Source organism: Psittacula echo (genome assembly GCF_963264785.1).
Source record: "Psittacula echo genome assembly, chromosome: 5".
NCBI classification, from domain to species: domain Eukaryota; kingdom Metazoa; phylum Chordata; class Aves; order Psittaciformes; family Psittacidae; genus Psittacula; species Psittacula echo.
The window spans coordinates 80915403-80934115 of record NC_137739.1 but is presented as its reverse complement, the minus strand read 5'-3'; the positions used below and the strand labels follow the sequence as shown (position 1 = coordinate 80934115).

Below are 18713 nucleotides of genomic sequence, written 5' to 3'. Positions count from 1 at the left end.
CACTTGACAGACTGCTGCCATCTGCCACTTCTTGCTTACACCAGTTCTGCAAAGCTAATCCCAGAGTTTCTGTCTTTTCTTGTGTTTTCAAACTCAGTAGAAATGAAAAGGCTTAAAGAGCAGAAGAGGTGGCATATTGCTTCTTCAGAGGCTGTCTCTAAATTGGAGAGACATCAATTTGATGAGTGGACCACTCGGTGGATAAAGAACTGGCTGGATGGCTGCACACAAAGAGTTGTGGTTAATGGCTCAATATCCACCTGGAGATCAGTAATGAGTGGTGTCCCTCAGGGATCGGTGTTGGGACCGGTCTTGTTCAACATCTTTGTCGGTGACACGGACAGTGGGATTGAGTGTGCCCTCAGCAAGTTTGCCGATGACACCAAGCTGTGTGGTTCGGTTGATACGCCGGAGGGAAGGGATGCCATCCAGAGGGACCTCGACACACTTGTGAGGTGGGCTGATGCCAACCTGATGAAGTTTAACCATGCCAAGTGCAAGGTCCTACACCTGGGTCGGAGCAATCCCAGGCACGGCTACAGGTTGAGCAAAGAAGAGATTCAGAGCAGCTCTGCAGAGAAGGACTTGGGGGTGTTGGTCAATGAGAAAATGAACATGAGCCGGCTTCAGCGTGCGCTCACAGCCCAGAAAGCCAACTGTATCCTGGGCTGCATCAAAAGGAGTGTGACCAGCAGGTCGAAGGAGATGATCCTGCCCGTCTACTCTGCTCTCATGAGACCTCACTTGGAGTATTGTGTGCAGTTCTGGTGTCCTCAACATAAAAAGGACATGGAACTGTTGGAACAAGTCCAGAGGAGGGCCATGAGGATGATCAGGGGACTGGAGCACCTCTCCTATGAAGATAGGCTGAGAAAGTTGGGGCTATTCAGCCTGGAGAAGAGAAGGCTGTGTGGAGACCTCATAGCAGCCTTCCAGTATCTGAAGGGGGCCTATAAGGATGCTGCGGAAGGACTCTTTATTAGGGACTATAGTGATAAGACAAGGGGTAACGGGTTCAAACTTAAACAGGGGAAGTTTAGATTGGATATAAGGAGGAAGTTCTTTACTGAGAGGGTGATGAGGCACTGGAATGGGTTGCCCAGGGAGGTTGTGAATGCTCCATCCCTGGCGGTGTTCAAGGCCAGGTTAGATGAGGCCTTGGGTGACATGGTTTAGTGTGAGGTGTCCCTGCTCATGGCAGGGGGGTTGGAACTAGATGATCTTAAGGTCCTTTACAGCCCTAACTATTCTATGATTCTATGATTCTACGATTTGCTTCAGTGTTTTCTCATTACTAAATTAGTGCATCTGCTGAAATAACAAAGAAATTGTGCACAAAACAAATTAAAATGCTTTAAAGTCTAAGATCAAGCAAGTTAATCTGAGTGTTAAGAATGTTCCTGGTGCAGCCAAACTCAGATCTGTCTGCTATTTATTCCAAACTCAGTGCTTGACGACCTTTTGAGTGAAGACATTTTTTCTAATAGCAAATCTAAACCTCCTCCTGTCACAGCTTGAGGCTATTTCATCTTGCTCTAGGGCTTATTACTTGGGAGTAGAGACAAACACCCACCTCACTACAGTGGGCTTCTGAGGTCATTGGGGCTTGCCCTGGAGACCAGTTCTTGGAGTTGGCAGGCCGCAGAGGAGGGGAAATAATGTTTTTCCTAGCAAGCTCTCTGTGGACCATTTACAGGCTATCCTCACCTGTCCCCAGAGCCTCTTGAGCAGGAGATGGCCACTTGCCAGCTCCTCACATCCTGACCCACTTTTCCTGAGAACTCAGCAAGGCAGAGTTTCACAGACAAGAGGAAATTCCTAAACAGCATGCAGCCCAGAGAGTGGAAAAGTTTTTTTGAGAGGGTTGGATTTTTTTGTGGTTTGGGTTTGGTTTTGGTTTTTTGTTGTTTGTTTGGTGGATTTTTTTTTTCCCAACTTCCCCGTGAACGTGTTTGACAGCTCACTGTTGCTGTCAGTGCAGAATCCCAGTGGAAAACGGAGCTGGGAGTGCTCTTCCTGCCTGGGGGAGGCATCACCATCTTTGTCCTTTGCTGTATCCCACGGAAGGCCATGTGCAGTGGCAAGCTGCAGACAGGTTTGCTGGTGGCTGGCTACTTTATCTATCTGCTTGTGGGTGCTGCTGTGTTCCAGGCACTGGAGAGAACTGCTGAGAAGCAGGAGAAAATGGCAGCTGCCCAGATGAAGGAGGCTTTTCTGCAGAACTTCACTCAGCTCACAGTGGCGGAGGTGGAACAGTTTATGAAGGTGCGTGCCAGCCCTGTGGAAGCCCTTTCTCCCTCCTGTCTCCCCATCACATGTTGTTTCCTCTTCAGCCTTGCTATCCAGATGACTTTCTCTGCTTTCCTACTGATGTAGTCATTGGGGTGCTTTTACCAAACCCCAAGCTCGCTCTCCAGTCTGAGCAGGCAGGTCACTCTGATGGTAAATACAGCTTGTGCAGTTTGACAAAACCTTGTGTGTTAGCTATTAACAGTCCCCATCCCACAGTGTCCCGATTCTTTGGGGTCTTGACTCCTCTTCATTCAGCTTTTGGTGTGTCTGAATTAACTACAATGGGTGGCATGGCAGAAAAAATGAAGCTGTCTGAAATGAATGGGCATGGTTGCCACGTAGAACAGTGTCAGAGATAGCACAAAGAAACCATATGGCAAGATCAGAAGTAATCTGTTGGGAAAAAATAAAGAAGCCCAGATCAATACAAGGAAGGTGGCATAGTGAGGGTTTACTTTTTGAAAATGCTGCAGAAGTAAAACAGATAGCCTGGCCAAGGGAAAGGTGTTTCTGGTCATGGCACAGGAGGCTGAGGATGAGTACAGTTGTCTCCAAATTGTTGGTATATCCTAGTTCTAGCTGTTGCAATGAAGAAGGAAATGGGGAGTGCAATTAGCCTTACGGTAAGTATTTCTGCATAGGAAATTAATAGCTAGTTCACAGGATAAGGAAAGGAGGGGAAGAACTGGTATGTCTAATAACACAGCTAGTGATCCAGCCCGAGTTCATATATGCCTGCACCCTCTTCACTTTGGAAGTTTTCCTTAAACTTTTGAAGACAGTGAAGTCTCCATGCAAGGGCTGTGGAATAATTCCTGTTAGCTTTGATTTTCTGGGACACCAGCACTAAAGATAGTGAGTGTGGAAGAGAGAAGGAAGATTTTTTTCTGGTGCAATTTATTCCAGCTTTTGTCATGCCTCTGGCAGGGTTCATCTCTGGATTTTCTCTTGCTGTTTCTGTACAAACTAGCCTGCCTTTCAGATGTCCAGTCCAATGTTCTCTGCTTGCTAAAGGCAGGGACTTCTGCATACTGTTTGGCTTTTTAATTCATCTAACCTCATCTCAAACACCACATTGTAAATATGTGTATGTGTGTTCATGCATGCAGTTGTGAGAAGAGTGCAAATGCAGACTAAATTGTGGTTGTGGTGACACCAAGAGCAATGCTTTGTAAATCAATGGACTTTCTCTGAATTTTAATCTGTGATACTAATCAGAATACAAAATTAAACCGAAATTCTCTAGTGTCACATGTACCCTGCTATAACCCACTGATGCTCTCTGGGAGGGATCGGAGTCACTGCTCAGTGTGCCTGCATACAGTTGGGTGATTAGATCTTGTATCCACCTCTGTCATCTTAAGGGCAGACTCGAAACCACCAACCAGCCACCCCATCACGTAAGTCAGTGGGCTGTCTTGCTCTGTAACATCCTAGTCATATGTAGGATCATTTTTTCCAAAGTACTTAGCCTAAAAGAGCAGAGGTCCTTGATCATGCTAAAGTAAGCAAGTTCTCCTAACAACCACTACAGCAGTCAGCATAAACAGGGTGAAAGAATAACATTCAAAAACACTGGAGGTGAAGGTGTGAATAGTGTCAAGAGTATCACTGAGTACTGGTGAGTGGTATTTACAGGAAAGGAGCAGTAGCTGGCTAAATCTATTCTTGCAGCAAGCACTTCAGAAATGCATCTGTGTTGATACCAAATGTTTGCTTGCACTCCCAGAACCTGACTGAAGCCATTCAGAATGGAGTATACCCTGTTGGAAATGAATCACAGATTGAAGACAGCAACTGGGATTTCAGTAACTCCTTCTTCTTTGCAGGCACGGTTGTCTCCACAATAGGTAAGACTGATGCTTTACGTATATATGTGTGTGTTGTTTGGTTATCAGGACCTGAATTGATATTTTAAAGATATTTAAAAACTTCAGGCCTTCATTGTCATGGATGGTAGACAGCAACAGACTTGGTCCTGAGACCTCACACACAGCTCCTCCTACACTATTGTGGCTTTTCATATTATTTCCCACTTGTTTCTTTTTGAGCCATCTGTTAAAATGCTCCGTCTGCTACCAGTTGTGGGTCGGAGACAAACTTCACTTTCCTGGTCTTTGGTTTAGGGTCTGTCCTGGGTTCAGCAGCAGCAGTCACTTTTTCTCCTTCTTAGTAGCTGGTGCAGAGCTGTGTTTTTGACTTTCAGCCTGGGGATAATACTGATAAAACCGGTGTTTTCAGTTGCTGGTCAGAATGTTTACTCTGACCAAGGACTTTGTGAGTCTCATGCTCTGCCAGGGAGGAGGGGAAGCTGGGAGGAAGCAGGGACAGGACACCTGACCCAAACTAGCCAAAGAGGTATTCCATACCACAGCACGTCATGCCCAGGGATGGTAACTGGGAGTTGCCCGGAAGGGCACTCTCTCTGCTCTGTCGGGCTCATTTTCGGCAGGTGGTATCGCATTCTCTTTCCTTGTTATTTCTGTTATCATTATTATTATTGGTGGTAGCAGTAGTGATTTGTGTTATACCTTAGTTACTGGACTGTTTTTATCTCAACCCGTGGGAGTTACATTCTTTCGATTCTCCTCCCCATCCCTCCGGGAGTGGGGGGGTAGTAGAAACTGCATGGCTGACTTGCCGACTGGCTTAAACCATGACGGGGTCAAATAGGCTTTAAATCCAAGAGTGCTGTAAGGCATAAAAGAATTACAAGAAAGAAGTGAACTTTCCTGGGGCATGGACACTGTCTCAATAATTTGTACTGAGCTGTTAGTGCACGTATTGAACTAGTAATATGCCAGGATGGAAAAAGTGGGAAGGGGGTAACACAAATGCTGAGACTTTTACACTGCTTCTTCAAGCTCTTCTAACCTTTTTAGGGCCTGCCTACCTCTCCCTTTCTCTCAAATACAAATCCCAAAAAGTGCAGGCCTGCCAAATTTAAGCATAAAATCCATACCGTTAGCTCCCGCTTCACACTCAAATGCAGTGAAAGTCAAAGCTATGTTTCTTCAGAGTAAAGCTGAGGCCTCATTCACACTACACTGTGGGCATGGCTGCTGCACTGAGATATGAGTGTGACATGTCACAAGGGCCCCAGTGGTGTCCCAGCATCATGGTGGGTGTGCAGGTGTTGCACAGGAGACCTCCTGCTGTAGAAGAGAGAAAGGCTTCTGAGCCATCAAATCAATGACAAATGTTCCATGGTTACAACATTCACGTATTCACGTATCATTTCTTAGTTTGTCAGCATTCTGCTACTAGCCAATCCATTCATTGCCACCACCTGTATTATTGTATTTTTTCATTACAACATTTCTCTGCCAAACAAATCAATCACTTTCCATAAAATTTGTTTTCCTAGTGTCATGGTTTAACCCCAGCCAACAGCTAAGCACCTCTCACTCTCCCCTGATCAGATGGGGGAGAGAATCAGAAGAGTAGAAGTGAGAAAACTCATGGGTTGAGATGAAGACAGTTTAATAGGTAAAGCAGAAGCTATATGCACCAGCAGAGCAAACCGAGGAATTGATTCACTACTTCCCATCAGAAGGCAGGTGTTCAGCCATCTCTGGGAAAGCAAGGTTCCATCACATGTAACAGTTGGGAAAACAAAATGCCATAACTCTGAACATCCCTCCTTTTCTTCTTCCTCCCCCAAATTTATATGCTAAGCGTGATGTCCTGTGGTATATCCTTTTGGTTGGTTGGTATCAGCTGTCCCAACTGTGTACCCTCCCAACTTCTTGTACACCCCCAGCCTACTTACTGGTGGGGTGGGGTGAGGAGCAGAAAAGGACTTGAGTCTGCCTAGCACTGCTCAGCAATAACAACACCAGCCCTAAATTATCAAAACTGTTTTTAGCACAAATTCAAACCATAGCCCCATACTGGCTACTATGAAGAAAATTAACTCTGTATCTGCCAACACTAGCACAGGTGAACAGACCGTCCCAGGACAGTCTGTTCCTCTGCACCTTTGCCAGTAAGTCTGTTGTGAAGGTATGTCAGGTACTTCCACTCATCTTCACCAGGTTTTGTCATGAAAATGGAACATTTCCACAACAGGGAGGACAAGACAGCTCAAGCATTTGGGGCCTACTATCCAGTAAACCAATTAGTTGTTTTATTTGTCTTTTTGCCCAAATAAAACATCACATTTTCCAAGTAGTGGATGCCTTGAGATGAACTGTGCTTGGGAGAGTGCCTTTTCTCAGGGTCACTGATAGAGTAAGGACACACAGAAAGTACAGGACTTTTGCACTCAGGGATATACCTCATGGGGTCTAAGAACAGTCTTCATTCCATTAAAGGAGATGTGTGGAGTTCTGCAGCTGTTGTTCTACTATTTATCTAAGTGGATAAATCCTCTTTTGATAGGACTTTATGACAAATATCTCTCTGGCATGAATAAATCAGCCATCAGTAAGGTCTGGACTAATTAGCACCAGCTATTGTAATACACACTGCACTGCTCCGGGACTGGAGCCAGTATCTGAACATTTTAGCTTGCTGGGATTTAGCCAAGAAGGTCACTAGCAGACAGGCAGATTGACAAGAAGCTAGTGATGGCTGTGTGTGATTCTGACATGGCAAACAGTTTGTGACTCCAGCCTTGATGTCTTCCAGGTCCCCAGACTTCTGGGTTTTGTCTTTTCCATGTATTCGTCACAGGACAGTACATGTTTCCCATAATTGCTTTTTGTTCCCACTAAGATTGGATTGGGAGCACACAGTGCTCTCTGCATGGTGAATCACTTTCTCGCTGTGTTTTTCTGGAAAATAGTATGCATGTTGACTAAGATGTGCTAGCCACATCTGTTAGGGTCAAAGGCAGGCCAGGTTAGGGTAGGTGTGAATGTGACTGTGGCTGCTCCAGTTCTCTGGAATATCTCCTCTGACCCTGTTTTTTTCATAGGCTATGGCACGCTGCGTCCTAAAACTGCCGGAGGCCAGATCTTCTGTGTCTTTTTTGCTCTGTTTGGAATCCCTCTGAATATTGTTTTTCTACATCGTGTTGGTAAGGTGCTCTCACTGCTGTGTAAAAAACTGGGGAAATTCCTGTACGAGAAAGGAATGAGAAAGGTAATTGGCTTTAATTACTTGGGCAGTTATATGCTCATTTTTAGTTTTATTTTCAAGGTGTATGCTGACATTATCCCCTATTATATTTGTTCTCATGCTGTGTTAGGCATTGCATTAGGAGAGGGAAAGAGACATTCCTCGCTTGCAGAGCTAAACAGACAAGGCAACCACAGAGGTGATATTCTTAGAAAGGGATGCATTTTATCTATCCACCTAAATGGCAGACATCCATCCCCCTTCATTAACAATGGGGAGAGTGGACACCTTATCTTTTTCTCTAGACACTTACATCAGAAGCTAACACTCTTGGGAAGACCTGTCTCCATTTATAACCAGTAAAGAGAGAGATGATTAATCATCTCATCTTGAGGCAGCATAAAGCAGGTGAGCAGTAAAAAGCTGTAAAAAGCAGTGAGCTATAGGGTTTTCAATACTATAAGTAGTCAATAGTATTGACTCAATGCCTAGTGTGTCATCCCTCCTTATTCATTATGTGATCCTTTATTCCCTCTCCAACCTTAGCTTTGAAAGAAAGGAAACAACAGGCTGAAATTATCCATTTGAGCCCACTTGCTGAAAGGTGGAGGCACCTGTAAATAGCCAGAGACAGGATGTGTCTTGCCTCATTATGCCCCAAGTTATCTGCAGCTCGTCCCCTTCTCTCATCACTATCAAGGAAGTGAGAATAGCTTTTCTGTGTCTCCTACTGTAATTCTCTTTCAATACAAGGTATGAATGCTACAGTCAGCCCTGTTCAAATTGCTAAATTTCTCCCTGTGTCTGGCGAACTTAAATAGGACATAAGGCCTGATGAGATACAGACTCAAGCACATGCACAAAGCACAAAGGCATGAAAAATTACCCAACAGCTGCCATTAATTTCCAGACAATCTAGACTTAGAAAATTCTGTATATGTGTGTCTACCTGATAAATCTTAATACATAACAAGTCTTTTTCTCCAGTCAAGGCTTCTTCATGACTGCTAGGAAGTAGGATGGTTCAAAAGTCACTTTCCAGGCACTTCTTCATCAAGATCTCATTTATTAAAGGTCTTCTTGTAGTAAGGTATCCAATGGGTAGGAACAAAGTTGTGGCACTGAGGCAGTGAGAAATTAGGTCAACAATCAAGCCTCTCCAAGATAGTATTGTCAGAAACAGTGTGAATATACCCAAATACCTAAAAACTAAAAGCAAAGCTTTCTGGTGAAAAGTGGAAATAGTATGACTCCAGTCAAATTAATTGAAAGGAATTCCTCCTATACTCACAGTCATTGGAGATTGATACAATCAAATAAGAGACTACATGTTCCAGGGCTACTGTGGACATGTAACACCCATAATACATGGGTTGCCCTTGCTTCAAAGCAAGCCTAGGATACTTTCAGAGGAAGAGTACTCAATACAAACCCTTCAGTTCCTGTGGTCCTAGTAGGTATTCCTAGATATCCAACCATTTTGAATAGCCATCATTATATAGGACCTACTAGTGTGTCAAATCATGCTCATAATTGAACTGGTTTCTTTTTCAGAAGAAGATAAAATTTCTGACCCTTCTGTTTTTCCTGGCAACGGGGATCCTAGTTTTTCTGTGCTTGCCATCACTCTTCTTCCAGAAAACAGAGGGCTGGTCCTACAGTGAAGGAATTTACTTTGCATTTATCACCCTCAGCACCATTGGCTTTGGAGATTATGTAGTAGGTAAGGCTGATTTCAGAGAGGAGACAGAGCAAAGCACCAGGGTCATGACCATAATTACCATGGGTTGACTGCACAGTCCACCAGTGTACTGTAGAGGCAAATCTGTGTGAGTCTTTGACTAGTCTTTGTCTTGTACAGTTCTGGGGGTATTACTCACTTCTGTGGGATTGCATGTGCTGAGAAAAACACTAAATTGTCTAAATACAATAAATGTGGTGCTTTGGGGTGCAAAGAAGCCAAGCATTTTGGGGAGGGAAGGGGAAATGTAGGAGAAGAATTCAAGGAGCATAGGAATTTGCATATACTAAAAGGGAACAGTTTGAGACAGTCATATGAAATAAGGCATGTATCTTTGCTAAGTCTTACCTAAAGCTTATGTGTCAAAATGTATACTAAAGAAATAAGTGATCATCTTTCAGAAGACGTGATTTTACACAACAGACTGAGAGGTAGAAACCCCAGTCATGGCAAAGTGGGGAAATCTACTCACTCTATGAGAAGTGGGTCTTAAACATAGATACCACTGTGAAAGTGGCCTTCTTTACTCTCCTATGCATCATAGAATCATAGAATCATAAAATAGGGTTGTAAAGGACCTTAAGATCATGTAGTTCCAGCCTCCTGCAGTGGGCAGGGACATCTCACACTAAACCATATCACCCAAGGCTCTGTCCAACCTGGCCTTGAACACTGCCCGGGATGGCGCATCCTCCGGTATGAAGACAGGCTGAGAAAGTTGGGACTGTTCAACCTGGAGAAGAGAAGGCTGCGTGGAGACCTCAGAGCAGCCTTCCAGTATCTGAAGGGGGCCTATAAGGATGCTGGGGAAGAACTCTTTGTTAGGGACTGTAGTGACAGGACAAGAGGTAAGGGGTTCAAACTTAAACAGGAGAAGTTTAGATTGGATAATTCATGCAATAGCAACGAGTTGATTAGGCAACATTTCTCCAAGTCATCCCAGCTAGCTAATTGCTCCCTCTTGCTTCAAAGCATAGGAAATGTGTGTCCCTTGAATTTTCTCTTTTCACATAATCCAGAGAAAGGTTCTTTGTCTCCAACAATGGTTAAGCAGCATTGCCACAAACATGAAACAGAACTCGAGCATCAGCAAAGAATCTGTATCACACAACAGTGACCTCCTTGCTTACTGTTTTCTCCAGCTGGGGACAATCTTTGTCACTGCAGTGGAGGACAATAGGGCATAGGCATTTCTTTCCTGAACATCTATATATGATATATATATATCATATATGTTTCCTGAACATATATATATATGATAACCTTGGCATGTGTGATGCTAAGCACCTCAAACACAGTGATGTGGAACACAGGAAGATGGAGAAAGATTGGTGCCACGTGGGAGAAAAAGTGACCATTAAACTGGTGCATTCTCTTCCTTTGTCCAAATTACAAGTGTGTTTTACAAGAATGACAGCAAGTCACAGGCTGCTGTGACTATGTGCTCTGCAGACATACTATTTTACAAATACAGTTAAAAAATAGCAATTAGATAGGCCTCCTGGTACTGTGATTTCATCTTCATTAGGATGACTTAACTGGAGCTGAAATATTTTTCCCTGCAATATATATCTCAATTTGCCTTAAACAAAGGTGATAAAATGATAAGTTTAATGCCTCACACCTCAAAATGAAACAAGCAGAATCAATGACTGCTCTGAGTATTATTTGTTTAGAATTAATTACAGATGACAAGTGGATTTGCACTGGCCAGGTGGAACAGAACAGGTTTGAGTTTATTCACATTTTAGTAATTCAAAACTGATTTGTAGCTGTTGTATTTCAAGCATGAGATAAAGCCTGTTTTGGGCAGGAAGATGAGTCTGGATTTAACTATAATACATATAGGTGATACCTCTAGGGTGAAACTCCCTTTGGGCTGTAAACTGAAATTATGCCCTGCTAAATCCAGTTTTGAGTTAACATTACAAAGATATTACTAGTTGCTTTGCTAACCCCACATCATGAACTTCAGATAAGAACACAAAAGGTGATGCTCTGTAGCAAGCCTGGCATCCCCTGTGCCAACTCAACCCCAGGAGCAGAAGCAGCTGTTGGATATCTATCTATGAGGTCAGACCAGCCCACTTCTGCCCCATTTCCGCAGCTCTTGCCTGATGAAATACAAAAATCCTGCACATTGATCTATGCACTGCAGAGTCCTGCTGGACTTGAAAAGAGTTGCCGGCTGTGAAGCTCCTTCTGGGAAGCTTCACAAAGGTAAATGATCCACCCTGTTTGTGATGTCCCTGTTACCTACTATGTGGAGTCACCTTTGACAGTGACTTACAGCACTTGATACGCAGTATCACCAAGTTTCTTGCACAGCCATGTAAGCTGTACCATGATGTTAACATCGTGTGGGGCTAAGTGCAGTAGGAGCAAATGCTGTCTGTATGGTGGTGTATTGTTGACTGGAGAAATAAAATGACTTATGCAGAAAAGATACGGGCTGATGATAAGAGATTTGAAGTGCATGAAGTAAGCTTTGGTCTGGTTTCCAACACAGAAAATTGTATTCTTGGTATGTGTCAGTGAGTTCTCAGCAGTCACCTATTTTTTTTAATGGAAGAAGTGCCTCAGACTGTTCAAAAGTAAATTAGGAATTGCAACCACTCTCTTTGTATGATGAAAGGTAACTGTAATTTAAAGCAAGTATTTATGAAGTTATATTCACACTTTATAGAAATACACAGTTACAGTAACTTAGGTAGTAGGAGTTGTGTGGTTATAGTGGTCCACTGTGCACTGCTTTTTGTGCTTTGTGAGTTTGGCAATATTTTCCAGATAATACAATACATTTTTACACTACTTCCCACATCATTGCATTTAGGTGTAGAGGTTGAACTGGGATTGGTATGCTGTAAGGGGAAAAAATGTCCTGCTCTGCTGCTAATTCAGTATATCAATATATAAAATCCAGTATATCTTTTTACAGGCCAGCATGTTTGTGCTAGCATGTACTAGTTTATTGTAACAGCAAGAGATTGCCCAGCCTTGACCTAATGCTAGGGAGGTGAGAGAATCCACTATAATGAAAAAGTCACCTTAAAGTACTCACATAAAATACATCAATAAATCCACTAGACTGGCCTGCTTTACACCAACAGAGAAATTTTAACTTGATAATTTTCTTCTTCTTTCTCCCTCCTTATCTGCAGGTAAACAGCCTGACAGGAATTACTTTTCCTACTATCGAACACTGGTGGCCATCTGGATCCTTTTTGGTCTTGCTTGGATTGCACTCCTATTTAATTTATTGACAACAGTACTAGAAGATACTGAAAAAATAATTGTCAAGGATATCCATCAAATTGGAAAGGTGAGTAAGGACAATGTAGCAAGCCAACAAAGAAGATGCTGGCCTGCTCAGTTTATTCCAGAAGAAGAACTACTTCCTCCACATGCTGGAGGGGATGCACAGAAAATGGAGTCATTAGAACCAGATTCTGAACAGACAAAAACTGAAAAAAATGCTTTTTCTTAGAGCAAAACTATCGCCGTAACATATGAGAATTGAATTCTTCATTGGAGAGTTACTAGTTAATTATTCTAAAGAAATTCCCATGGAAATAAAATTTCTCCTACCTTTGGCTGAGATACGACCTTTCAGAACTCAAGACTTAGTTACACAAAGCCTGAATATTAATGGTAAGAAATTTGCTCCTCAATTTGCAGCTAGGTTGTGCTAACAGCCTGAGAAGTGCACTTGTTTTACAAGGAGTTTTTAAGGTGCTTCCATGAAAATGCAGAGGAGGGGCATGGCAGAGCTTGCTGGTTCTATTTCAATTTTGCTGCTTGCAATCATGTCTCTTCCAGGAATTGGCACACACAGGCTTTTCTGAGGCATTGTATAGTACCTTTGGAAGAAGAAAGAAGGATATATAATGTAATAGATGCCTGATTTGAGCCATCATATTGGCTAAGCTATTATGATCTAGAAGACTCTAAAGGACAAGACCTGAGCTCAGTTCAGAGACTCTAGAAGCATCTAATGGACAGGGCTAGAAAAAGGTTAGCATGTTAGAAACTGTGAATTCTACCTCTTCCTCTTTTGCACTAAGATGAATAAAGGCAATTTCACTTCTTATGCCTGTGGCTTTGAAAAATCTTTCTGATTATATTTATAAAGAACAAATAAAACCTTGTCTTTAATTCAAATTTTATAGTCATTTTATTCTATAATAATTTTATAAGAACAGAGACTGGTTTGAATAGAGGAGTCCTCGCTGCATCAGCACCTTGCTGTGGTGTTTGTATTCCATAGGAGCCATAAAGTTGTTTAAAATTACTGTCCTGTGCTAAGATTGCTTTTCAAGTGTGAGTGTTGTCTAAGCAGTGCAGCCTTACTTTCCATCAGGTAGGAAAAGGATGTTGAATCTGGGCATGCTGTTTCAGATGTACTGCCTGGCATGCAGGCCATCCCTGGCTGAAGACTCTGGCCTTTAAAGGCCTGAAATATGTGTCAGATGCCTCCTGTGTGTCAAAAGTGCATGAAACCCTACCCTAAAGTGCTGGCAAAGCAGCTGTGGTAAACACAGTCATTGAGATGAAAAGTCCCATAGGTGTATATGGTTATACTAAAAGTCATTCTAGTCAAATATCCTGTCTCTGACCATGCCTACTAGCGTATGCCTCCAAATAGCATAAGAACAAGGCAGCTCTGCCATGTTTCCTCATCAAGTAGTTGATGGCTCAAAGGCTGCCCAAAAAAGAGGTTGGGACTTTGTATTTCGAAGACCATAAACCTGCCCAAATGCTGAACTCACATCAGCATTCACAGCACCCACTCAAAGCAGTCCATAGGTTAAGTGCACAAAGGACCTTCCTTTGATGGTGCTGAACATGTTGCTCAAGTTCCTATTTTGTCAGTGAGTAATTGTTCTCGGCTCACCCTCCAGGTGTTTGTTACAGCAAGACCAGTCCTTGCCAGAGCTATTCCTATGTGAAAGGGAGAATATATTACAGCTATAAAGCAATTTTAGGCTATAAAGATGCAATCAGCCTTGAAGTTGAATTCATAACTATTTCAGTCAAACAAAATCACACTTCTTGTCAAAACAACTCTGCTGGTTCAAGACCTGGCATGTAGAACTGACCAAATATGTACTTTTTTTTTGCCCCCAGATTATTTTCCAGTGTTACTCTTAAGCCTGACTTCTCACCTAATGTATCTCACTGTCAGTAAACCTTTCTGAGGCAGCAGGAACAAGAACTGAGTGAAACTGGGGTAAGGTGGCAGGGGTGTTGTGGGACACAGTGGTCCTTGTGCAAGCCATGACCCTGTTACTATCACAAGGAAACTCTATAGCCAGGCAGAGAAAGCAGCTGGATGCTCCCAGGCAGGGATCTCTTCACCTCGCAGTTTTGCTCTCTCACCAAGCATTGACTCACATTATTATTTTCCAGGCGTCATTTTTTCTCTTCTGTCTTTTCCCACCAATTCCTAGAAGGTCCGTTAATAGAGATACTGTCAGAATTGGTTTAGGGAGAGGTGGGCCTGTCTTGGGCTGTGATGGCCATTTTGCACAGCTTCTCATAATTTCTTCCAGGTCAGTTCCTGGCATTTGATGCCACGCCAGGTGGCAGACAGGGCCTCTGGGCCAGCACAATGCGTGTCTATTTGCTGTCCCTATTGCAGGGGAGAAAGAAAAGCTTACAAGGAACATCTTGAATTAAACACACCTCTGAAGAGGTTCCCCTGGTCCCACTTGCTCCTTGTCATGATAAATAACACAACCCAGACGTAAAACAAGCTGGTAATGTCCCATTGAAGCAGAGAGCATTCAAGGATGCTTGTTTAGACATTTCAGGAAGGGCAAGAGAGATTGCACAGGAACTCTGACTGTAAATAGCAAGCACAGAGCCAGGCAGTGGCTCTTTGAGAATAAGAGGACAAATTCTCTGTCCTTCACACTGGTGGGTGTTTAGCAACAAGCCATGAAACCAAGGGCTTACTGTTTCCAAAAGTCAGTCTGCTCTATGCAGCTATTGTCATAGGGTGCAAGCAATTCATATTTTAACTCCTCTTTGGCCATGCTCCCTGGCTAAGGATGTGTCCCTCCGGACAAAGCAGAGAGGGACTGAAAAACTCACCCAGGGGCAGGGGACGTGGGAAACATGAGCCAGGAATGGCAGCCATGGGGCTGTCCTCTTTCAGACACCAGGAACTGACATGTCCCTTCAGTGGTAGATGCCAGCCTGAGAACAGAGAAAAAGCACCCATAAGCGGACAAAACATAAAAGCTCTCAAGAGAAATTCAGATAGCTGCTCTAAGAAAGACTAGCCGTAAATACTCACTGGCAGGGAGGTCTATGGAAGGAGGGTGTCAGCTTTGCTTCTTGTGCCCTCTTGTGGCTGTATGCAGCAGACCCCATCCGTTTGCATTTCTGCCAGGTTCGTGCAGTTACCTCCTGCTGTGTAGTTCAGCTGATGCAGCTGATACAGCCCTGGCCAGTGCAAGTCCCAGTACAGCAGCTTTGTCAGTGTGAGCCAGAAGAAGCCATCCTGTATTTTTATGCAGTTCATATGAGCTTGCTAAGAGCTAGCACATACCTATTTCTCAAGCAAGAGTTGGGGATGGGCGCCCTGAACTGGTCCAGCCGGGGATCCTGCCTTGTACTCACACTGAAACAGCTTTGTGGCTGTCAGCTGGGGATGTGACAGCTTTCTGTCAGCAAACCATCATCCTCACTGGCAGCACACACAATGCTGACAACAAGGTATTCTCCTACCGTGTGCCCCATGCTTCGGCTTCCCCTGTGTAATGTCTGCTGCAGGACTCAGGCACACACACCCTCTGTCCCACAGAAAAAGGGACCCGTCCAGAAAAGACCTGCACAGTAGGAGCTTTGGGTGCAGGCTTTGGGCCAGGATGAGCTGCCCTGCTCTGTGGCAGCCTCGAGTGCCAGCAGTGCCTCATGCAGCAGAAGAGGTGGAGATAGAAGCTGCAGATACGTGGAAGAAAGAACCAGCACCAAACTGTGTGTGGTCCTCTCTGCTGGGAAAGGCAAGGGAAAGCCCAGGCAAGCTGCAAGCCAGGCTGGGAGAGGAACTTTTTTAAATGCAGTATTTTTCCTCATGCTCATGCTAAACAATAAAGCTGTCTCCAGAAGGGCTTAGGCACAGCAAAAAACCTTTCCCAGAGCTAGAGTAAGCGGCCTTTTCCAGCATTATCATCCTCTGAGCACCACACAACAGCAGCAGATCCTGTCCTCACATCACCTCTGAAAAGGGGAACTGTTGCTTCCTATGCAGCTAGTAGGGGCCCTAGAGAAAATGAAGTGTATCAATGAGCTCATGCATGAGACCTTTGCCAAACACCTGATCTAGTGCTTTCTCAATGACAATCAGGTGTCCTGGTATTGATTACTAATAAAGGAGACACAGCTAGTGGTTCTGTAGTTGCCAAGGTTAAGAAAAATAATCTTGAATTGACAGCAAAGTTAGAACAGAGCTTTTCCTCCACAGCTGGAGATTTAAAATGGTCCCAAGACTTCTAATTCAGGAATGTAAGGCAGGCTCCAGCTCTTCTGCATGTTCACTTTGCCCAAAGGACAGAAAACAAGGATAAAATCCATTCCAAAATGAAATCCCTGTTCTGCCAAGCAGCAAGGAGGCAGCAATCCTCCACAAACCAGGCAGAGGAGTTCTTCATCAACAGATCTGTACAGTGTGGAGCCTTTCCTGGGAGCTGTTTAAAAGCCCTCACTGTAACCCAGCCCCACTGTGCCGCTCTGGGATATCCAGCCTCCTGTGCAACTGCCAGCTCTCCCATTGCAGCTTATAAGCCACCTACTTTCCCATGCATTAAACCAGTTGCTGAAAAACTCCAGGAATATGATCATGAAATATATGATGTTAAATCCAATGGCAGCAGCAGTCTGGGCTGCTCCTCATACATCACCCACGTCTTTGCTGTTTGCCAGCTAGCAAACAGTGGGCATTTCTGCACATGAAACCAAGGAAATGCCATGAGGAATTATCTTTCCCTCAGAAAGAAGCCCCTCAGAAATGATATTGCCTCCAGAGAGAATAAGAGAGACTGCACTTTGATCTGTCTTTAATTAGTATATGGGATTGTTTCGGGATCTTTTGAGGTCTCCTTCAGTTAATAGCCTGTTCATTTGGAGAGATTAAGGTTGTGGGTTTTTCCTGGAAGCAGAGACACTACTTAAAGAAGTGGAAAAGTTTGGCTAATGTAACATCATATAGCCAGTGGGATATTTTTTTTACAGAAATTACTAAATGTGGGCCACACACATGCTCTTTTCCACTCTGTCACACTTGGACATGTGCTTTCTTGCCTGAATCGTGACCACAAGGCACTGTATCCAGCTCAGAACTGTTTTAGCAAACATAATTGATCATTCTCCAAAGGCCTGTTCTCCATCCGTCATCATCACACCCAAAGAAACAAAAAGAAATCAGATTCTGGTGTCAGCAAAGCCGCCTTGTACCATTCCAGCAGGATTCAAAGTGGTCTTGAAGATTTCCGGTGAAGTTTTAGAACAGCTTGCACACTGCAAGGAGAGGGCATCCCTGGGATTCCCTGGGATTCCTAGCATGTGAGGCTGAGGGCCAGCCTGGACCAATGTTGCTGGTTCCATGATAGCGAAGTCAACATTTAGCTGTTCTGGGGCTAAAAAGTTGGGGGGCAGCAAAAATGCTGTCCTCCAGAGAACCTTTTGCGTGCTCTTTGATCCCTACAGCTGGCCTCACCTCCACCTGAGAGCATGAACTCAAACACTGGGAAATCTGCTTAGAAAATTCAGCATTTTCTATCAATCATGAGGGGTTCTGGACTTGATTAGGGTAATTCTGTACCAGAGGTTTGGAAAGGTTTAACTCGTTTCACTGGATTAAAAGGTAGGGCAATTACTGAATCCATTTAATTACTGGTTCAACGTAATTTAGGAGACATGTCTCCTGAATAAAAACCTTCCAAATTTCCCTTACAATTATTATCATATATGCAGTTGGAAACCAGAGCTGTACTTCTGTGAGTACAGTGAGGTGCCAAAACATGAAATAATACATCCCCAGAAAGAGAGATATACTGATAAGCAGAACAATAATAACAAGCATACGTCATTGAAAAATGAAGGGAGGTACAACTTGCTTACAATTTAAGTTAATAGCTTCCTTCAGAGAGATTGGGGATAGAGATGCCAATATTCTCAAAGAACAAATGTGGCTTGAGGTGAACCCAGCTTCTTAAAGTAAAAGATGATTATTCATCATAACAAGGCATAGAGAAAATCATGCATGAAGACCAGAAAAGAACATAAGTCAGAATTCTTGCTGAAAGTTCCCCAGTATTCATGGTTCCATCCATTTAAATGACTCTTTGAGTGCTTTAAAAACAAAGTTAAGGTCTTAAATTTGAAATTGTTTTATACATTTACTAGAAACCAGGGAAGAAACATGAACAGAGATCTGTCTATTCTCAACTTCGAAAGTTCAGGTATTTCATCTCAAAATATAATACAAACTGGTTCCAAACAAGAAAGATGCAAGAAGCACCCTCCAATTGCTAGAAACCAATTCTCTCTACTTTACAGTGTGCCTCTTCACAAAACACGCAGGAGCTATTCAGCATCTCTAATGTGCAAG

The 18713-nt window shown here is 43.5% G+C and overlaps 1 protein-coding gene across 1 annotated transcript; it reads left to right on the top strand.

The window, feature by feature from the left end:
- Positions 1–1630: 1630 nt before the first annotated feature.
- LOC308221082 (potassium channel, subfamily K, member 16-like) lies at positions 1631–12584 on the top strand (the record flags this gene model as incomplete). Its single annotated transcript, XM_080617934.1, has 5 exons — positions 1631–2265; positions 4022–4142; positions 7214–7380; positions 8911–9079; positions 12259–12584. The coding sequence occupies exons 1-5, from the start codon at positions 2071–2073 to the stop codon at positions 12582–12584; spliced, it is 978 nt and encodes a 325-aa protein (XP_080474060.1). The 5' UTR covers positions 1631–2070.
- Between the last annotated feature and the right edge of the window lie 6129 nt (positions 12585–18713).